Source organism: Rattus norvegicus, chromosome 6, assembly GCF_021556685.1.
Source record: "Rattus norvegicus strain SHRSP/BbbUtx chromosome 6, alternate assembly SHRSP_T2T, whole genome shotgun sequence".
NCBI lineage: Eukaryota > Metazoa > Chordata > Mammalia > Rodentia > Muridae > Rattus > Rattus norvegicus.
Genome location: NC_141539.1, coordinates 22557369 through 22580948, shown reverse-complemented (window position 1 = coordinate 22580948; position 23580 = coordinate 22557369). Strand labels below are relative to the sequence as shown.

General features: G+C 41.9%; 1 protein-coding gene across 5 annotated transcripts in view; it reads right to left on the bottom strand.

Moving 5' to 3' along the window:
- Heatr5b (HEAT repeat containing 5B) overlaps positions 1-23580 on the bottom strand; it is a 79525-nt gene that overhangs the window by 5422 nt on the left and 50523 nt on the right. For 3 of the 5 annotated variants that reach the window (XR_015621960.1, NM_001191064.3, NM_001414953.1), the window contains 8 exon segments: positions 20678-20746; positions 16341-16520; positions 9508-9745; positions 8303-8557; positions 6573-6700; positions 4632-4776; positions 3667-3933; positions 2264-2488 (listed from right to left, as the gene is read on the bottom strand). Coding sequence is in view for 2 of the 5 variants with exons in the window: in NM_001191064.3 (NP_001177993.2) it covers positions 2264-2488; positions 3667-3933; positions 4632-4776; positions 6573-6700; positions 8303-8557; positions 9508-9745; positions 16341-16520; positions 20678-20746 (1507 nt within the window). In the remaining 3 variants the exon portion in view is untranslated. 5 annotated transcript variants of the gene reach the window in all.

Here is a 23580-nt window from a genome sequence, read left to right as displayed (position 1 = left end):
AGCTAAATCCCCAACCCCCAATATTTGTTTGTTTGATTGTCCTTGGCTAACTGTCCTAGAACTATGTAGACCAGGCTGGCCTCAAACTAAGAGATGCACTGGTCTCTGCCTCCTGAGTGCTGAGACTAAAGGTACGGCCACCACGTCACGCCTACCCAAGAGATTCTTGACGTTGGGCAAAGCAACATTATATGTTGTCTTACATGACTAAGAAAGATATATATTACTTACTTATGTGATATTCCTGTTCAAAAGGTATAAATGAATGTATACTAAGAAGGGGAAATTAAACAACTATAAATTAAGGAAACACCGAAGCAGAATAAAACCAAACTAGGAACATCATAAAAGATAAAGGCTAGGGAAATCCCCAGATTAAACGTGACAATAATGAGAGAAAAAGGCATTCTTGGGACAACTTCTGAAGTTTGCATGTGAACAGAAATAACACTACATCGACGCTAAATTCCTAAGTTTAGTAATTCCTCTGTGGGTATTTAAGGAATTACTCTGTTCTTAGGATACCTATGAAGTACTTAGGAGAAAAACATCACAAAGACATCAACACGTTCTCAAATGGTTCAGTAAGGTTAATTAAGATGAGTAACAATGATGATATATGAATTTTACAGAGGGTCCTATAACGTGGAGGCCATATCTAGGACAAATCTACTTTCAGACATCTTATTAAAATTTGAAATTCTTTCAAAATCAAACCTTCTAAAAATGAAAAGCGTATTGCAACAACTTTTAAATCCCATGAGGATTTCCATGTATGAGCATAAATTACACACAATTTTTAAGTATAGGACCTCAATTCTTTCAATAAGAAGCACTCCAGGCTGGAAACGCACAGCACAGTGAGCGTGCCCTTACCTTCTAAGGGCTGGGACTACAGACAGGAGCCTTGATGCCTGGCTGTGGAGAGGTATCAGAAAGGAGTGTGCAAACCTCCCCTTCCTACTCTGTTTCACAGCTACAATCATTTCTTTTTTAAAAAGTACAATTTAAGAAGTTAAACACAGAAGAAAAGAAGATTAAAAACTATGAATAAGCACTTCCCCTAAATTAAAAACACTTATATTCACCAAGACAAGGACAATACAAACTGATGTATGGTGGTGAGATTAGCAGATGTTGCTGATGGAATCATAAATTCATAAAGCCACAGGGGACAGCAATTTGGCACTGTCTGATGAAATTAGTGTTAAATATGTATTTTCAGTTCTACATATGTACCATAAAAACATGAGGAATCTTTAAGGGTGTTTATCACAACTATGTTTGTAATTGTGGAAAATTAGAAATTATAAAAAGTACCCATTGACAGGTAACAAGTAACTGGCAAATTGATTGAAGAAATAAAGGATGAAACTTTACTTACATAAGTTTACTTAAGTAAATTAAAATATAAACAAATGCCATATATTGTTCATAATTACTTATCTCAATATAATACATGTATATATATACATTTATTAACTAACTTTCTTTATTAATAAGAAAGTCCTTATTTCTATATACAGACATAGGATAAAATATTTCAATATCAAGCTTGTAGTTCAGTCTGCGGATGAGTTAGAATAGTCATAAATATTCAGTCTCCTCTTTTATTACTCTTTATTTGAACATAGTGCCTCATTACGTTGGCCCTGGTTGGCCTGGAACTCACTATGTAGACATGAGTGGCCTTGAGCTCACAGAGAGAGAACCACCTGCCCTACCTCTTACATGGTAGCAGGCATGCGTCATCCTGTCCTGCTCCTATTTTGTCACTTTTATTGAAACACATAGGCAGACACTGTGGAGTATTTCTGTAATCTCAGGAATCAAGAGGCTGAGATGGGACAATCATGAGTTTAAAGTTCGCCTATGCTTCATAACAAGGCCATGCTTCAAAAAATAAAATAACAACAAAAAGAAGGATGAGGAGGAGAGGGGCAGGGCAGATTCCAAAGGGAGAGAGGACAAAAAAACCCAAAAACCCAACAACCTGTAAGTAAGCATACATAGAGCAATACATGTCAGTTCTGGGTCCACACTGTCTCCTTTCAGCCAGGCAGATGCTACAAGCACTGAGGACAGGGCTGTTTAGAGCCCATACCCCAGAAGACGCATTCACATTTCAAATCTGATGCAGTGAGACACCCCTAGGACTGATCCAGTGTTGTACAGCAGCAGTCTCCTGACAAGGTTATTCACGTAATAATTTATGAAGGAAAACACTTAAGACATTAAAACTTTGAAAACTCAGACAGGTTACCTGGTTGGGAATATTCCAGGATGCAGGCAAGAGTGCTCCGGATTAGAGCTGTCCACTGTTTCTGAGTTTCCTCTGTTTTGGCCATAGAAAGTGTCACAATACTTTTTATCCCCTGAAGAGCTGCACTGACTGGGGGAGAAACATGGTTGTCCACAGATTTTATTGCTGTGTCTTTCAATATTCTTGCAATTAAGAACAGAATTGTAGGCAGGATTGTCATACATCCTGAAATAAATCAAATAAGTTTTTGCAACTTCTTCAGTTCCTCATGATAGCTGTTTCCATCACACAGACACACGCCCCACAGACACTGCTATGAGACAGTCGATTGTGCTCTCCTTCCCTCACACGAGGCCTCATGACTGCACAGGCTGGCCTCACACCCCTGCGCTCAAGCCATCCTGTCTCAGCACCACTATGCCTGGCTGACGGGATTTAATATTATTTCTTTCCTTGCTATTATATTTGTTATTCAAAATTTACTATATTACCATCATAAATCAATGTTTAAAAATAACATAAAGTGCCACATTGATTTTAAAACAGAAGTGGTGTTTTCTTTTTTGCTTCAACTGAATCTCAGTTTTCTTACTTCCAATGTAAGCTATTTAACATTGCCCTTCACAATGGGGAGAGAATGGAGGTCAGAAAACAGCAGAGGACTAGTGACATATTTTGAGTAGCCTGGAACATAATTCTCAGACATGTAATTACTTCAGTATGCGAGAGTCAGCTCAAGTAGGGAAGATGACCTACTGAACAAGCAAGTGCAGATGAAGCAGCCTAGAGCCTGGCCTGCCCTCAGTGAGGCTCCTTCCACGTGACCGCAATGGAGAAGTCACTGCTCATGCTTGTCACGTAAGAGCCAGGAAGGTCTGCTTGGGCTGAAATGGACCCACACACTTTCTGGTACTATTTTTACTTTAAAACCAAGGGAACGTCTACTCCATGCCACAGTCCTTCATATCTACAGCAGCTATCACCTTTATTAGCCACAGTTCTTTTCAGTGCTCCTCACGGTTGACTGTCACTGTCCTCAGGCATGCATTAGTTTTTCAGTGATACTCATCCATGGGAACCAGATTATCACACAGGAGTCGGTCGTTCTTCCCTCCCGTGGCTGTCTGTGGGTGTCATGTCTTCCCTCAACCTTCAGGTTTCTGTTTGTTTTATGATATTGGGAATCAAAACCAGGATGAGGACTTTGCACATGCTGGGCAAGGCTACCTCAGGTTGTAATTTTAGAAATTTTAGTCTTTCCCAGGCTGTTAAAGGCAAACTAACTCTTTAAAAAAACTTCTCATTTAGCAGTTGAGACTTAAGAAAGGAAAAAGAAACTGTTAAAATCCAAAGAAAGCGCATCTTTCATATAGCACACTCTCAAATACTGATCAATACCATACCAGCTGGTGAACAGAGTGATGGCAAGTCTGAGAGAATGGTCACTGTGGCTGCCACCAAGCGAGCGCTTTCTTCGGACAGGTGAGTCTTTGTGGCCACGTGACTTGGAGAGTCCGACATCTTGGTACTCAGGTGTGGCATATGCCGTACTAAAATGAACATCAGCAGCTCCATGGTTGCAAACACAAGGGACTTTCCAGGAATGAGGCCGCCGGTGTCACCCCCTTCTCCTAGTGCAGGACAGGACTCTTTTTCCATATCCTCTTCATCTTAGGAAAAGATATAATTTGTGATATTTCCAGCAATAATATACATAAAGTGATAAGTATGGTATACACTATTTCTAAAGGATTTATAGGTAAATCTGTAGCTGGTGCCATATGCTCTTGGTACAATGCCCTGGTAGATGACCCTCCCTGAAAGCCATGGGTACTCCATCTCACCTGGAAAGCCAGTACTAGGCATTTTATTAGGTTTATATTTCATAATAGGAATAACAAATATGCTATATGAACCACAAAAAATTGATACCTTTGAATGGAAGAAGCTCAAAATTAATAATTTTTTTAAATTTTAATTTTGTTTTGAGACAGGTCTCTAGCCCAAATTGACCTTGAATCTGCTGTACGGTGGTGAACAGACATTGTACTGTCTCATCTTTTTGTTTCTACCTCCCAAATGCTGAGATCACGGACATGCCCAGTATGCCTGGTTATAAAACTAGGAGTACAGAACTGGAGAGAGGACTCAATAGGTAAGAGCACTGTTTGCTCTCCCAGTGGACCTGCGGTGAATTCCTGGCACCCACATGGCAGCTCACAACCATCTGCTTAACTCCAGTTCTAGGGAACCAGTGCCCTCTTCTGGTCTCCGTGGGTCCCAGACATGCAAGTGGGAAAAACAGCCATACATGTAAAAGAACCAACTCCAAACCTTGGGGAACAAACAAGGTTGCTTCCAGTCTTACTTAGAGCACTTCTCTTTTCTTGTAGATAGTCCTGCGCGGCCCTGACAATCTGCTGCACGACTCCAGTGACCAGCAGTTGGATGGACGGTGGGTTCCAGGTCAGTAACAGGCGGTGCAGGACACTTAGCAACTCAACACCAATCAGCTATTATAATTAATACAAATATGCTTAGTTAATTTCAATTTCAAATGACAGATGTATACTATTAAAATCTGAGAAACTATACATGCAATAATAATTTTGTAGCTAAAATTTAATATATAGGACTAGATAACTAGTGCTCTTTGCACTGTAATAAAATTGAGAGGTCACACTTTATCCTATAAGATTTTCAAACAATATATAGTATTTAAATATTTAAATATGTTTTATATTCAGATATTATTATTCTCCTACTGGAATAAAATGCCTAAGCTATTGGTGTTGCTAGAATTCAGTGTCACCGAAGTTCCTAATTGTCCTCCTAAGCTAAGGAATTGGTGGTGTGTTTCACTTCAGCAACTATTACAAACTGTAATCTTAAGTCTCAATAATTTTCTTTACCTGATTACAATGAGATTGCTGCAAATTAAAAATTAAAGAGACACTCAATTCATTCAAAACTTTTCTCCATTCTTCTCTTAGGCTAAGAAAGCCCCCACACAGCTTGGGGTGCTGTTCAGTCAGAAAGTGCTGGCTCAGCACACAGAGGCTCTAGAGACAATCCCCACAAGTACAAAGAAATTCGAAATCAAAATAAATCCAAGGCTGTTCCACTTTTCTTCACATGTTCTTCACTTATCCCAGCAGACTTCCAGGGACTGACAGAGACCTGTGCCTCTCCTGTCAAGCCACTCTCCTCACAGTAACTGAATGTTCTAGGCTTTCTTACTGAAAGCCCCCAAGGCCTCCTCTGCCCTTGCTGCAGTCTGTCTGTAGCTTTCTTCCCTTCTACACTGTCCCTGTCTCCCACAGAGCACCCCTTGCCCTTGAGAGCCGCTGGCTTTTGCTCCTACTCCCACTCTCTGGTCCCCATTGTCCATCTAGTTCCTTCCTTTTTGACCCATAAATGTCGTTGATCCTCAATTTCCCAATATAGTCCTCTTTTCATCTTCATTCAGTTTCCTAGATGACTATTCTTTGGGAAATTACACTGAGAGCCCCATAGCTCTCATGTCCCCCATGCTTCCCTTCTCAGATCTCATAAACCAACCTCTACAAGGAAAAGTGTATAATCCTTCTATATCTGTCTGTCCACCTATCTATTTGTCTGTCTGTAAGCCATCTATCTGTCATCTATCTATTGATCTATCTATGTATCTATCATTTATCTGCCTACCTATAACTGAGTTATATCCTTTGCCTTGCTTCCTTCCAAATGATCCTTCCAAACAAAATTAATCATTCTTCTATTTAAACATTTTTAATCATTTCCATTCACTTTCAGTATAGAGTACCAACTCCTTTGTCATAAAGAAGGCTTCATTCATATTTGCCCTTTTCAGCACTCCCCAGCCCCAATCTGATGACATCTACCTGGTTTACATCAGCAGTAGTAAACGACTGTAGTTCCCTTGAACTTGTCATGTCCTCCTGGATCCCGGCTTTTGTATCTGTGTTGTTCTTTCTCAGAAGGAAACTCCTCCCGTTGGCAGTTCCTCTCTAAGAGCTGACTCACCTATCCTCTCTAGCAAGAAGTGGCCTTTGCCTTGGCATCACAGAGCTGGTGCCTGACCTCACGCTCACTAGTCCCTCTCTAGGAGGGGAAAGCCATAGTGTTTAGCTGCAGTCCAGCTCTGTATCGTCATCCAAGAGTCGGGAGAGAAAAAACCCTTTTTGGTCATATTAGTTACATAATCTTGTTAGAAACTTACAATGTGAGTTCCAATGTGAGACATTTATTCCAAGGTAGTGTAATTAAAACAAATCCCACAATTATCCACTATAGAAATTCACTGTACCTGATCTTCTGCAATGTGTATTCGTGCATAAGGAGAGCCCAGTAAGGTGTGTAAGGCCTGCAGGCATGCTGTAACGTGTTCAATGGGCTCCTCTGGTCGAGGGGAACAAAGAAACTGTATACTCACACCTGGAACATACACAAAAACATGAGTTTTCATCACAAAACACTTGTGTTGCTTTGATACAGTATTTTCCCCAGTTTACTACATATTTATTAATACCAGAAATTAAAAATGTTTTCTAGGCTAAGCAGACAAACACAATATGGGGTTGTAGTGTTACAATTCGATAAGTATTTAAATTAGATATGCCATGAAGATAATCACTTCAATTTCTAGAATTAAAAAAAATATACAGTACATTAGCTAGGTGGTGGTGCACACCTTTAATCCCAGCACTCAAGAGGCAGAGACAAGTGTAGCTCTGAGTTGGGGGCCAGCCTGGTCCCCAAAATGAGTTCCAGGACAGCCAGAGCTACACAGTGAGACCCTATCTTAAAAAAAAACAAAAACAAAACAAAAAATTATACTATATTAAGAATACATTTATGGGCTGGAGAGATGGCTTGGGAGTTAAGAACACCGACTGTTCTTCCAGAGGTCCTGAGTTCAATTCCCAGCAACCACATAGTGGTTCATGCCTCTTTTAGTGTGTCTGAAGACAGCTACAATGTACTCACATGAATAAAATATATAAATCTTTTTTTAAAAAAGAATAAATTTATAACTATTTTACTACTTTCATTAAAGAGTTGCCCAACAACTTTGTAAACATACATTTTTAGGATTCTGTGTATCTGTGTGGGTTTGTTCATGTGAGCATGCCAGCCTGCAGAGTCAGGGCAGAGGGTAATGTCAGAGCCGCTGGGGCTGGAGCGGTTGGGAGCCCACCTGAGGTGGGTGTTAGAAATGAACTCAGGGGCTGGGGATTTAGCTCAGTGGTAGAGCGCTTACCTAGGAAGCGCAAGGCCCTGGGTTCGGTCCCCAGCTCCAAAAAAAAGAACCAAAAAAAAAAAAAGAAATGAACTCAGGTCCTCGCTAAGAGCGGTAAGTGCTCTTAACTGCTGAGCCATCCACCTCTCATCCAAGGTTTTCAAATGTCAAGCTATACGCAAGGCTTGTCCAAATAAGTGCTCTCAGTGTACAAGGCTCTGGGTTTTCATATTTTTAACTGTGAGATCTACTTAGAAATTACATTAGTTACACCTTACTAGTTGTCTTTTCATGACCAGAAAACACAAGATCACAAATTTCCTTCAGAATATGTAAATACTTAAATAAGAACACTTATAGATTAAAATTATTTAAAACTAGATCATAAACATTTTTCTTCATTGGATAATCTGTTAAATGACAATACAAAGAAAGTGTTGAATAAAAAACCCTAGATTTTTTTTTCCTTGAAATTCAATACTGTTCTGTGAATGAACACTATGGCTAATCTTTTTTTTTTTTTGTTCTTTTTTTCGGAGCTGGGGACCGAACCCAGGGCCTTGCGCTTCCTAGGTAAGCGCTCTACCACTGAGCTAAATCCCCAGCCCCAATGGCTAATCTTTTAGAATAGTTTTGGATGATTTTTAGACAAAAATTCATTTATTTTATAAGTGGAGCTGAAAAGTCCTTTTATAATTCTTTCTTTGAATTGTGCTACAGAAGGCTTTATACAGCATTACAATGAGAGCTACAGGCATTCTGCAGTGGCCAACCTGAAATGTATCACAGGCACCTACCTAGGATCAGGTGCATTCTGTCTTTGTTAACTTCTGGCAGGGGTTTAGCACTAGCCATGGCTCCTGGAACCTGGTTTAAACTGACAGCCGGGGAGCGCTTCTGTCCTCCAGATACAGCTGTGGCTTCTGTGGACTCCTGACATGTAAATCCTGTGCTGTTTAACCAAAGTGCCACTGCATGGAGAATTGGGGCCCAGGAGTTCCGGTAGTGAAGTCTCGCTGTATCGATGGTCTCGGGAGTGTAAAATGCTCCTCCTGTGAAACAGCCAAAGCAAGTAAAAACATACTTACTGTCTGCTACAAATGTCCACACAGTTAAGAATAACTTAGGCTATCTGTGATGCCTCATACAAGAGTGCTCAGGCAACGAGCTCCTCCACCTTCTGAGGCTCCCGAAGCTCAGCTGGAGGCACCTGTCCCTCCTGAGGCCAGCTTTCCAGCCTCTCCTCTTGGAAGCCAGGGACACCATGCATCCTTATGCTGTCCTCCCCCATGGGACTAGCCACACTTCTTCACAGCACCGTCTCTTAGCCCTGTTCTGTGCTCTCCTTTTCCTCCTCTTCCTCTTCCTCCCCCCTCTTCCTCCTCTTTCTCCTCCTCCCCCTCCTCCCCCCTCCTCTCCCCACCCCCATTTCTACTGCCAACACTGAGCTCTACTCTCTCCTTGCTATCATGTGCCTGATGGGAAGAGAATAAAGGAGGACTCAATAACGATCATTAAAATATCCGAGAGGAAGGTTGAGTTTTTGAGGAGGAATTTTACCTAAACAAAAAACATGCTCATGATGGTGTCTCTATTGATTTCAATAGGAGAAGTAATTAAATGACATAAGCAAAGGCTTTAGGAGCACAGCTATGGCTCAGGTAGAATTTACATGAAAACACAATCGCCAGGCAGCACAGTATTATACTATACTTGCTCACGGACAGAGGTCGCTCGTTGCTTCCCACAGCGATTCAGAGTGCTCTGCTTGTACTGCCGTCACTACAACAGTGCTACCATTTTTGTTTCACCTAGTACACTCCTTGCTGTCATACCCTGAATCACAAAATCAGTATAAAGGACATACTCTGAAGGAAATAATTCTGAATTTATGTCCACAAATTTCAAGATGTCATTATGCTACTGTTGGTTCTAGCCTCTGCCAAGTCCATTTTATTATTAGTTTGAACTCCATGGGCAAGCTAGTGCAGGCCATACTCACCATCTGGGGGAAGCTGACTAGAGAACTCAGCTGGTAAAGTCAGAAGTGCGTAGTCTTTCAACGCGGCCAGCCACAGGCGGCTGAGAGTTGGCAGCTCGGGCTGCACTAGGGTTATTAAACTGTCGGGAGGTAGTTCGTCTATGGTGCCAAAGTCATCATCATCATCATCAGTATTTTTCATTGCTCTCTTCGGTTTTGACTCTGCTTCTTTCTTAATATTCATAGCAACCACATATACCTAATAAGACATTCATGAGTTGAAAATATGGCTTAGGATAACAATGGGATATTTTAGATTGTTCTAATCATGCAGCTACATGAGCAAGGAAAATTGGTATCAATATTAGAACATATATAACCTTCTGAATTCATTTTTTGGGTTTTTTTTTTTCAAGTCAAGGTTTCTCTGTGTAGCCCTGGCTGTCCTAAAACTCACTCTGAAGACCAGGCTGGCCTGGAATTAACAGATCTGCCTGCCTCTGCCTCCTACTCCTGGGATTAAGGGTGTACGCCACCACTGCCAGGCACTTTCTGAATTCTTGATAACTACTAAAAGTGCCTTTACCTCCTGCTTCTGAAGAATTTTTTTAAAAATTTGTCTGATTTCTAATATTCCTCTGCCAGCATACCCCTTAAGTTGGCTTCCCTGAGTTAATCTGGCATCCTTGGTCCATGTTACACAGTCTCTCCCAGCACACAGTATGACTTCCTGTCTGCTGCCTCCTTCCCAGGCTTACCAGACACAATCAAACAGCATTCAAAGAAAAAGATGGAGAGAAGGGAGGTGGCCAGAGAAAGGATAGCTGTAGTAAGTGAGCGACACTTAGCAATCCTGCAGTCACCACAGATAGCCTGTCTCAGACTATGATGTACTTGCCACTGTACTATCTGTGTCCTCTGTAGTCCGTGACCTTTTTAATTAGACACGGAACAGCAACTTTCCTAAAGCACGCTCAGGGTACTTCCCTGCTGCATTTCTTTTTTGTTTTACACTCATATTTAGGCTCTGTGCGAGTGGTAATACAGTGCTGGAAAACATTAATTAAAACAGGGAAAAGGAATAAAACAGTCAAGAGAAAAGCTGCACTATACAGAGGCCTTGGAAACGTTTCTCATTCTGTAGCACTGTCCCTGCGTGCCTGCTGAGGACGCTAAGGCACGCGCCTGTACACTGACAGCCTGACAGGCTTATCTACCCTTCACACAGTGAGAAGACAACGAGAGCACAGGCAGAGAGTAATGACCACAGATTGCAGCTTGGTTTATAAACACCACATCCATGCTTCTCAAGGGGGCTTTCAGGGGGGAGGTTACTTTGTGTTTGACACAGGGTCTCACAGTTACTCTGGAGAGCCTGGAGCTCACATGTAGACCAGGTTGGCCTCAAAGTCATCTAGGTCAGCCTGTGTCGGTCTCCTGCGTGTGCGATGAAAGCCATGCATCGCACACCCATATGTCCCACTCACTTCCCCAGCTTGCTCCTGCCCCCCCCCCCACCTTAACTCTTCTTTAGTTAAACTGACATCCTAAGTAAGTGTCAGTAAACACTGTAAATGTAAGCAGCGATCCATTCGAGTCCTTGGTTGGCACCTTGTTTTTGTTATCATGCCAGGAACTAAGGCAAAAAGACAAAAATACCTACTTTCCCCTATAAACTCAAAGATACAATAAATACTGAGCTGATAAAATGCTGAGGAAACACCTGAAGTTTGCTTTTAGGCTGGGTGCATTGCCTTTGATCTTGGGAGCTGAGGGAAAATCTGGGTCTGAAGCCAGTTTGGGTTACATTGTCTTAAAACAAACAGCAAACAACAGCTAACCATAAAGGAAGACTGAGGAAGAGAAATGAAGTCCCAAACTTTGTCCAAGTAGGACGCTCCCTAGCACGCCCATGTCTGGTCCTTAGGGGACACATGATGGCTTCTGATGGCTGAGTAAACCTCAGGGGCCGACCACAACCATGGAGCAGAGCAGAGGCGGGCGGAGTGTGCACAGAGGAGCCTCGAGGACAGGAGCAGGGCGGCAGGGCCTGCATGGGACAGTGCTGAGCATAGGAGCACAGGAGAGGAGCCACTGCAGAGGTTTCCCGTCCGACAGACGTGTTCCTCTGTAACTTCCACTTTAATACCTGCTGTAAGAGGCTGGGGAGCGAAACACTGCACACGATAGCACACACGTACGATAGCACACGTGTAATCCCAGTACTCAGGAGACTGAACCCGGAAAATCACTTCAACTTTGCGGTCAGCCTGGTCTATATAATGAGATCTAGGCTAGCCAGGGCTACATAGTGAGACGTTACATCAAAAAAAAAAAAAAAAAAAAAAAAAAGAAAAGAAAGAAAAAAAAAGGAAGATTAGCACTTGAGAGCCAAAAAATGCCTTATAAGCCCAATACTCATTTTCATGTTCTTTCTTTGTAAGTTATGAATTTGCTGCACAGAGGACTCTTTAATTTCACAAGTTAATATACAGTTTTCTCACTCTTCATAATCATATTCTAATGGCTACACTGCATACAGCATAATGTGCCCACTAATTTCCCTACAGTTGAACAAATTTTATCATGTTTTCTTCTGACTGAAGGTCACAGAACCTAAACACATAGCAAAGTACATTTTCCTCTTCATGCTACAGGTAACGCTAAGTAAACACGGTGATGAACTTCTCTTTGCCCGAGAAAGGGATCACAGGAGTTCCAGGGTCAGTGATAACAATGTTTCCATGGCTCTCAATGGAAGAGCAAGTGCTTCCTTGTAAGCGTTGCTGTTCTGGCTCTGCACTTGGAGGGCAGAGGCTTTAAGGCCAAGTAAGACAAGTTCTGAAGGTGGCAGTGATTGGAATAACTGCTACCCGTGGCTTTAGAGGAAGTAATCGCAATGGAGTGTGTCACTAAGGAAACGAAGAGAGTGGAGTTCTTTCAGAAACTTCAGGAGAGCTGACACTCTCCTCAACAATGAAAGGACTTCTGGGGAATCACCATCCCTGACCTCAAGCAGTATTACAGAGCAAAAGTGATAAAAACGGCATGGTATTGGTACAGAGACAGACAGATAGACCAGTGGAATAGAATTGAAGACCCAGACATGAACCCACACACCTATGGTCACTTGATTTTTGACAAAGGAGCCAAAACCACCCAATGGAAAAAAGATAGCATTTTCAACAAATGGTGCTGGTTCAACTGAGGTCAGCATGTAGAAGAATGCAGATTGATCCATTCTCATTGCCCTGTACAAAGCTTAAGTCCAAGTGGGTCAAGGACCTCCACATCAAACCAGATACACTCAAACTAATAGAAGAAATGGGGAAGCATCTCAAACACATGGGCACTGGAGAAAATTTCCTGAACAAAACACCAATGGCTTATGCTCTAAGATCAAGAATCGACAAATGGGATCTCATAAAACTGCAAAGCTTCTGTAAGGCAAAGGACACTGTTGTTAGGACAAAATGGCAACCAACAGATTGGGAAAAGATCTTTACCAATCCTACAACAGAGAGAGGGCTTATATCCAAAATATACAAAGAACTCAAGAAGTTAGACCTCAGGGAGACAAATAACCCTATTAAAAAATGGGGTTCAGAGCTAAACAAAGAATTCACAGCTGAGGAATGCCGAATGGCTGAGAAACACCTAAAGAAATGTTCAACATCTTTAGTCATAAGGGGAATGCAAATCAAAACAACCCTGAGATTTCACCTCACACCAGTGAGAATGGCTAGGATCAAAAACTCAGGTGACAGCAAATGCTGGCGAGGATGTGGAGAAAGAGGAACACTTCTCCATTGTTGGTGGGATTGCAGACTGGTACAACCATTCTGGAAATCAGTCTGGAGGTTCCTCAGAAAATTGGACACTGAACTACCTGTGGATCCAGCTATACCTCTCTTGGGCATATACCCAAAAGATGCCCCAACATATAACAAAGACACGTGCTCCACTATGTTCATAGCAGCCTTATTTATAATAGCCAAAAGCTGGAAAGAACCCAGATGCCCTTCAACAGAGGAATGGATACAGAAAATGTGGTACATCTACACAATGGAATATTACTCAGCTATCAAAAACAATGATTTTATGAAATTCATAGGCAAATGGATGGAACTGGAAAATATCCTGAGTGAGGTAACCCAATCACAGAAAAACACACATGGTATGCACTCATTGATAAGTGGCTATAGCCCAAATGCTTGAATTACCCTAGATGCACAGAACACATGAAACTCAAGAAGGATGACCAAAATGCGAATGCTTCACTCCTTCTTTAAAAGAGGAACAAGAATACCCTTGGCAGGGAATAGAGAGGCAAAGATTAAAACAGAGACAGAAGGAACAGCCATTCAGAGCCTGCCCCACATGTGGCCCATACATATACAGCCATCCAATTAGACAAGATGGATGAAGCAAAGAAGTGCAGGCAGACAGGAGCCGGATGTAGATCGCTCCTGAGAGACACAGCCAGAATACAGCAAATACAGAGGCGAATGCCAGCAGCAAACCACTGAACTGAGAATAGGACCCCCGTTGAAGGAGTCAGAGAAAGAACTGGAAGAGCTTGAAGGGGCTCGAGACCCCATATGTACAACAATGCCAACCAACCAGAGCTTCCAGGGACTAAGCCACTACCTAAAGACTATACATGGACTGACCCTGGACTCTGACCTCATAGGTAGCAATGAATAGCCTAGTAAGAGCACCAGTGGAAGGGGAAGCCCTTGGTCCTGCCAAGACTGAACCCCCAGTGAACGTGATTGTTGGGGGGAGGATGGGGAGGGGAACACCCATATAGAAGGGGAGAGGGAAGGGTTAGGGGGATGTTGGCCCGGAAACTGGGAAGAGGAATAACAATCGAAATGTAAATAAGAAATACTCAAGTTAATAAAGATGGAGAAAAAAGAAAAGAAAAGAAAAGAAACTTCAGGGGGTGAGAAAAGACAGCCAAGAAAGGAGAACACAGACAAGACAAAGCATGAAGGTGTGAGGATCCCGGAGGGCATAACTGATAGCAGAGAGCTCTGAACTTTCATACGAGCGCCTGACTGGGATCTACTCTTGTCCTCCAAGTTTCCACTTAAACATCACTTGCTCCAAAATCTGCAGCTCTGAGCCTACAGCCTGCTTAGTGCCCTGCCGTTTGAGAACTCTGGATCTCTCCTCTGGTGGCTCTCTTTACTTTCTGTTGCATCTCCTGGTTTTGAGTTTGTCTTGCTAAGTACATGCAGCACATCTATCCTGGTCTTTACTATCCTGCCTGAGAGCTGGCATTCCATAACATACTGCTGGATAAAGGGGAGCGGCCATCAGACAAGTATGCGCCCTGGATTAAAGCCAAACTACAGTAACTGTAAAAGTAACTGCAGCAGGTGATGCTTGTTATGGGTAAGATAGCAGGTATTGCACACGGTCCTTTACACCAATGTCTAACTGACTTTACATTATGATCCTATGAAATATTTAGTCATTTCCGAAACTCTAACGTTAAAAAACAAATGGAGCTAGAGACATGGCTCTGTGATTAAGAGTACTTTATACTTGTGCAGAGCATCAGGCATGCATGTGGAATACATACATACAAAACATTTATACACATAAAAATTAAACATAAAATAAATATTAATGTGAATAAAACGATTTTTGAATAGGCAAGTAAGTAATATCCAATGTCGCACAGTTCACATAAATCTAAGAACTGGAGGAGTTGGCAAACAAACTCTCTAAGTGAAAAAACAGAGGTAAAATAGGTCTGAGTGAACAGACCTAGGATATGCTGGCATCTGAGAACGAGATAAAAGAAATGAAATGAAGTGGTGTGTAGCAATTCACAGTCAGCAGGAAACACTAAGCCTGAGGTACAAATTGCTAAACAATTATATAAACTACTCCCACTACAAAAGAACTCCAAATGAGTGCACACTACTCATTCTGTTTTGTGGCCTTCTGACCTAAGTTTTAAGGCATTTATTTATCTCAGTTAGGTGCCAAGCACGATGGTTTGCACTGTTATACTGCATGGCTTACAGAAGATACCATTTCCACTTTTCAATGATAAGACTGAGGCGGTAAGCCAGCTGTCACTTGAAGAAGTCACACAGATGATAAATCTTAAGATAGGACTTGTTCCAGAGTTTGACTCAGTAGTTAATGTTCTTTACCCTGAACATTGCCAAACTCCCCTGGAGGTCCATCAGTCACAAAGGCGAATGTGCAGAGGAATAATAATAATAATAATAATGCTGCAATAAAAGGACCTTCCATGGTCATCGGCGCACACAGTGCTACAGACAGCTGAGGACTGATTAAGGAAGAGTTGAGATTGGAGAACAGTTTTATTTTTTTAAAAAATAAAATCTACTAAGTATTATCTTTTCAAGATTTGCATTAATTTAAAAAACCTAGACAAAAGCAATCATTTTATAAAAATAAGCAAAAAAAAAAAAAAAAACAACATTATTTTTGCCAAAATACCAGACGGATCCCAGGGATGTTTCACAAGACGGCTGGGTCTGTAGTCTAGAACTTGGAGAGAAAACTCATTCTTACGGTACTTCCCTGATCTAGCACATTCTCTTTCTCTGAGGGACTACGTCTAAGTCCCTACCCGAAGCCCAGGGTCCTGCCTTCATCTGAACTGAGCCTGCAGTGTGCTGCTCTGTGCTCATCACTGCCAGGCCACAGGCACAGGCAAGAACGCCAGTGAGAAAAAGGACTGCAAAGGACTCATCGACCAGGGTAGGAAGGCTTTCCACGCTGAGGGCCAATTTTCACACACAGAGGGCTCTCCAGTGGGCTCAGGGATGGAGGAATGGTGAGCTATAAGAGGCCATGTTTACCTCTGCCCACGCCTTAAGAACAGCCAGCTTCTCCATGGTGGTGGCACTCTCTCGGTACAGTTGACTAGGAGATCCCTTTCCAGCCTGAACTTTGTCCAGAGAGGAAACGAGTAGATTATGCACCCGACGGAGGTCATTGAGATCGCTGACAACACCACTTCCAATCCACGTGCTGCACACCTAGACAAGGAACAGTGAAAATTACTGCGTACAGAGTACCTGAAGAGCGCAGTGAGATGTGCTTCTTCATATCCCCGCACAGAGAACAAAAGGGTTCATTCTATCCCCACTGCAGAAAGCAGAGCAGCACTAAGTTTCCACTCCGTTTGTCTGTCTGACACAGAGCTTTGCCGGGCACTACGGGGTGGCTTTGAGCTTATCTCCTAAGTACAGGAATTACAACTGTGTGCCACCATGTCCAGATTCTATGTTTCCACTATTTAACAAAAATTTAAAATAAATAGTTTTCTCCCTAAAGTAGTTCAGTCTTGAAAATTCTTCAACAATTATCTGTTTACCATCATCAAACTATCAAATTAGTTATCATGAAAGGCTTTTTTAATAAGGGGAAAAGAAACTATAGAGTTTTATAATTTCAATATTACACTCGGTAGATAGGAAGGAGAGAAGATGCTTAGACATCAGGAGAGCTTGTGTGTAAAGACACAAGGATGTGAGAAGAGGAAGAAGTAGAGATCAGGAAAGCTGAGGTCAGACACGATGAAGTTTACATATCCTATGTACTAAAATCAGATGGGGATCCGTGGCATTAGATTTATGCTTTAGAAGAAGTATATACAGGACAATAAACAGCATATTCAGTTTCATGTCTCCTACAGGACTGCATGAGACAGACATGACATGGGTGGAACTGAGAATAAAAGGAACGTTGGAGACAAAATACTGCAGGGTGTTACACCATGAATGATGGGCACAGGACACTGAGAGGCAGGGTGGGGAGTCAAAGCTCCTAACCCTGAAGAACAGAAGGAAGGGGAAACCACCATCAGGAGTGCTGCCATAAAGACCAGCAAAGTTCAGTACAGACAAGTCAGCATAAGTTTGATTCCAAACACTTTCACGTGTGAGTTCTAGGTACTACTAAAAGATTTCAGGACGGATATTCAGAAGACAGATGGAAACTGTTCTAGACTCCAGGAGCAAGTGGGAGGTAACCATTTAAGACTAGAAACTTCTACGCAAAAGCAATAACTAAAGTAAGATTGGGAGGCAGATTTGTTTAGAAGAGAATATCTTAAAGGCCTTCTATCAAGACAATGGGGGGAGTGGGTATACTGAAGGGGTAAGCAGAACAACAGAAATAAATGGAAACCCAGGAAAATAAAGGAAAACCATGTGAGGACAGACACTGAAGTCAACAGAAGGATGCCATCCAAGAAGAGGCCTAGACAGGGCTAGCTTTGGCAACTATATTTATGTCCACGACTTCTGGGTAAAAGGGAGGAATGGGCAGGATGCACCTGAGGGAGCACAGGTAGGAAGGGAAGGGTTGGGGCCGAAGCACACTGTGGACACACAGACATTTCTATTAGGGAACTCATTAGGAGTCACTCAGAGACAAAGGAAGACTAAAATCTTGTCCAGCTTTGGGGGCGGATAAGTGTGGTAAGCTCAGGTTTTACTGCCAAAAGGATTATTAAAAACCACTCTGGTTTCTGGAGGATTTGGGTTTCAAATCATGGCTAATGGACTTGTGTTTCTTTATTTAAAACCTTAAAAACTGACAAAATTATTACAACAATAATTTTATTTGCTTAAAATTTTATTTTCAAAACCTGAAAACTATGTTTAATAAAAATAAGAACACTTAACAACATTGTTATTAGGGCACACTTCTGGCAAGATAAATCGCCCACCACAATGGTTCTGCAAATAGCAAGTTCAAAGTGACATGCACTAAAGTAGAGTGTCAAAGGAAATCAAGTTGTTGATTCCTACAGAAACTAAACATACTGGAGATACAGGACTTTAGTGCAATTTGGTTAAAATGTAACTAAAAGTCAGGGAATTTTGTGAACACCAGAAATGTCGCCCTAAGCTTTCCTTGCAAAACTCCTACCTACTTCCTCTTCTTTAAAAAGTCTAGGGCAGCTGTTTTCAACCTTTGGGTCATGACCATTTTGACAAACCTCTATCTCCAAAAATATTTTCCATTGTGATTCATACCAGCAAAATTAGTTATGAAGTATCACTGAAAATAGTTTTATGGTTGGGGGTCAGCACAACATGAGAAACTGTATTAAAGGCCCCCAGCATTAGGACACTTGAGAACCACAGATATAGGGGCTGAAGTGATGGCTCAGTGGTTCAGAGCTCTTGCTGCATTTGCAGAAGACCAGAGTTTGGTGCCCAACGCCCATGCCAGGCAGCTCATAGCTGCCCGTAACTATAGCTCCAGGTGATCTGATACCGTCTTTTAGCATCTGTGGTCACCCGTGTGTGTACGAGCATATACACATACACATACAGAAATAAAAATGTAAGTGGGTTTCTGTAAGATTTTGTGTCTTATACCTGGAAATTGCAAGTAATGCTTATGGATTTGTTTATAAAGAAAGACAATGCAGTGAAGATTCCACAAAACCATATTCAGAGAAAAGACCTTGGCCCCCATGCTAAACAAGTGGGCATATATTTTACATTTTAGGCTCCAGTGAAATATTTAAGGTTCATTGTGATTTCTGCTATAACTGGCTGCTTTGCTGCCTCACAGAAACATCCAGGCGTCCTACACGTGAGGCTTTCTCTTGTCTTTCTAAAGATTACCCTGATTAGAAGTCTCTTCAGGTAAAGTTATTCTCACCAACAAACCAGAACCTTCTAAGCAGCTCTTTCCTTTGTAAAGTAAAAGAATGTGCGAGGCACTGTCCCACCAGTTTCAAATTAAGTTTCCTCGTGCAAGTGGAAAGGAGGCCAGGCATTTGGACCTGCCACTAGGAGACAAAAACCATTATAGAAAAAGAAACAAATAAGCTGAAGGGAAACTCAACACTAGGAGCTGCTCACTTGTGAGATGAAATTCTAGCAGCCTTCATGCTTCTAGCAATCAGCAGCTCTGTAGGAAGACCTGCTGCTGCTGTGCTCAGAGCACCCTCATCACTCTGTGGAAGACCTGCTGCTGCTGTGCTCAGAGCATCGTCATCAAGAGGGCAATTGCGCACGACTACTCTCTATGCTTGTTTGTCAGTATCCCAAAGGATTTACTTTCACTTCAACACTTCAACCATAACACAAAGATCTATCCCTTATAGCTCTGGTCCTCTTCTCTCTGTCCCATACTGTCTGTGGAAGAAGTTAACTCCCTGAAAGAGCACCATTAAGGCAACAAATACCAGAGAAACCAATTCAATAAAAAGAAGTAAGTCCATTCAACCAGGAGAACAAAGGACTTCAAATGAGGCACTGCGGTGAGCAGAGACTCCCGGTGAGCAGAGACTCCCGGTGGGCAGAGACTCCCGGTCACATGCAGTGTGGGTATGGAGTCTAAGCAAAGGTGAGGGCCATGGCTCTGCTCTCCAGCAGACTGAGGAGGAGACAGCTAATGCTCTCTTAAATGTGAGGAAAAAAATGCCATTTTCAAAGACTAGAACTCAGTACAGGAATCCTTCCACAGGGGAGCATGGGAGAGGAAGGCACTTAGCACAGGGTGAGGACATATGCTTGGGTAGCTCTGTAGCTGTGGATGCAACAGCGTGAGACTAACTCTTGTGGGCCGATGGTGCAATGTCATTAGTATAATGTGCAGCTCTTTTTAGGGTAATCGGTATCCAGGAATCCAAGAAGTCTCATAACCTATGGGCAGGAATGTTTAGTACCTGTTACTACCCTCCTCCGTTATTACAGATTTTGTATCTTATGTTTATTTTGAGTCTCCTTATGGTGTTCAGAGGTCTGTTCACTTGGAGAGAATGTAGGGGCTAAGTATCCAAAGCTGAATCCTGAGCTATAACAAAGAGGAGTGTGGTTAACGCCTACTGTTTTAAATTTAAAAGGGGGGAAACGAGGGGTAGTGAGACGGCTCAGCTGGCAGGCGCCCTCTATCAGACAGGGAATCCACAGTGGAGGAGACACCCAACACCTACATGGTGTCCTGACTTCCACACGAGGACAATGCTTCATTCAGATCAAATAAGTGAATGGATGGATGGATGGATGGATGGATGGATGGATGGATGGATGAATAATTTTATTTGAAAATTTATTTTAAAAAGGAATGAACACTATTGCATCTCCAAGGTAAAAATAATTTGATTTTTCTCCCTTTAAGTGAAATCTAAGACCTCTAGGAATTTATGGAAGGCCTGCTTTCTTCTTACCTGGCAAGCTTTTGCTATTATGTCTGATGGCGTATCTTGTGAAAAAGCTGGTCTTAGGGCAGCTCCCACCTAAAAAAAAATGAGCAAATTTTTATTTTAGAGACAAATAGAAAACAGAAAGCCTTTTGAGTCATTGGAGGTTAAAACACCAAACACACATCTATGTTCCTCTCTTTTTTATCACCTCCTCCTTATCCCCTTAGTTTATTATAAGATTAAACATAGCATTTGTCTTTGCTTCTTAGAAAGTTATAATATCAAATCTATTTGGAAAGGATGCCCCTAGGACAACCTTCTTTTTTTTTTTTTTTTTCTCTCTCAGAGCTGGGGACCGCGCTCTACCACTGAGCTAAATCCCCAACCCCAACAACCTTCTTTCCTTTGCTTTTTTTCTATTTAAAAGTAAATGGGACTTTCTGATAGTCTGCTGTGACTTTTGTTTCCTCCCCACCCCCATATGTAGTTTCTAAACATATTCCTAATAGCATCTATGTATCTTTTAGGCAAATCTCATGGAAGTGAGTCAATTTCTTTAAATAACTGTCGAACAATAAAAATTAAGAGGCACTAAAACACCTCCAAAAGTACCTCACTCAAAACTACTGGCTTTTAGGGGTGGGTAAAAGTGGCTGCCAAGCAAGCTAGGCCATCTGCGCTGGGTACCCGAGAACCACGGGCGAGAGAACGGACTCTTATCGTCTTCTGACCCCATTCATACATTTACTGCGTATACAAACTCTCTCTCTCTCTCTCTCTCTCTCTCTCTCTCTCTCTCTCTCTCTCTCTCTCCTTCCCCTTGCTCCCTCTCTCTCACCATACACACCGTAGAAGGTGAAGGTAATATGCTGTTAGCTAGCTTTTCTATTACCACTATATCAATAAGTAAGGCATACAAACAAGCTTTAAGGAAGTCAGCATCAGCCATGGACTCTCAGATAGATGCTGAGATGTAATGTGTACAGGCTGAATGAAGACATTACATGAAGTCTTTCGCTACACTGAGATTTCTACCAGCAGTCACTATATTGTTTACACAGTAATCTGGTGACAATCACAGGTTCTTTTTTATGAATAAAGTCATGACAGACCTAATAAAAGCAAAGAGTCAATACTGACCTCACAGCAGTTAATAGCTGTCCTTTGGTTACATAAGACAACGCTCTTATTCTTTGGAAATATAGTTCAAATGGCTCAAGGGTAACATTTTACAGAGTAAAATAGTTTGAAATGACTTAGGAAAAACCTATATGTACATATGTGTGTCTGTGGAAAGAGAAAAAGGCTTGGCAGGACAGAGAGAGGAAGAGAAAGTCATCTTTCAAACAAATTAATCAAAATGAGTAATAGATAAATATGGGGGAAAGATACAAATGGTTTTAGAATATTTTCCTGAGTATTTGAAATTATTTCTAAATAAGAACACTAGAGAAATAGTTTAGACGTTAAGAACAATGGTTGCCCTTCCAAGGTCCTAAGTTCAATTTCCAGCAACCACGTGACGGCTTAGAAGCATGTATAAGGTAATCTGATGCCCTCTTCTGTCATGCAGACATACAGGAAGACACAACACTCATATACATACATACATAAATAAACCTTTTAAAAAGTAGATGGGAGCATGTTACTTGTTTTGGTTTGTTTTTGAGACATGGTCATGTAGCCCAGGACGGCCTGGAATGTGACCTACTCTTACTCGTACCTCCTGAGACTATAGGCCCCTCACTAATACACCGGGAGACGTAAGACACCCTCATTCTGTACGGAGTAAGCAGCTGTGTACAGTCACTTGCACTAAAGACAGAACTTTCCACCTGTATTTACATATTATTCACAGCTAGCGCTCTCTATCTATCTATCTATCTATCTATCTATCTATCTATCTATCTATCTATCTATCTACCTACCTACCTACCTATCTATCTATCTATCTATCTATCTATCTATCTATCTATCTATCTATCTATCTATCTATCTATCTATCTATCTATCTATCTATCTATGTAGTCTAGCTTTCCTGGAACTCACTATGTAGACCAAGATAGCCTCAAACTCACAGAGATCCTCTTATGTAGACCAAGATGGCCTCAAACTCACAGAGATCCTCTTTCTGCCTCTGCCTCTGCCTCTGCCTCTGCCTCTCCTCTGCCTCTGCCTCTCTGCCTCTCTCTCTGCCTCTCTCTCTGCCTCTCTCTCTGCCTCTCTCTCTGCCTCTCTCTCTGCCTCTCTGCCTCTCTGCCTCTCTGCCTCTGCCTCTGCCTCTGCCTCTGCCTCTGCCTCTGCCTCTGCCCCTAGAGTGCTGGATTGAGGGTATGCACCACCACCTGGTTTGAATGCAAGTTTTAGGCAAGACATTTTGTATCTGGAACCAAGTTTCCACATTATTTCAGTTTTTAAAAAAGACTTCCATTTTGCTTCCCAATGTAACTTTCTCATAGCCTTTCCCCCGTTACTAGGATTAGGTTATTGTGTGTCTGAAATCTTAGAGTACAAATCTCAGGAGAACAAGCTGATGGGCTTAGGATGTGGTAAAAACAATCTCATAAGTCTGCTCCTTTCAGTAGTGTCTTTGGCAGCTGTCACCAGGAGTCATGTCCTCACTGGGCTTACAACAGGACATTGCTTTTATTTCTAAAACTGTTCATCAAGCCTTAGCGTCCACAGATACAACGGCAGCAAATCCGTAACAATTCTGTGAATGTTCTCTTTATCATTCCAGTGGCACAGCATGGCATGGCTGAACATCTACACACAAGACCGGAAGGCAAGGCTACAAGTTCTATTCAGGTTTCATCATTAATGTGCTCTCACAGATTAAAAATAGTTACAACAGTTGGACCCTTCTCCAGTTGTAGGTTGACTGAAACTTTGAAACAAGTCATAGAGCTTTGAGTTCCATAGGAAAA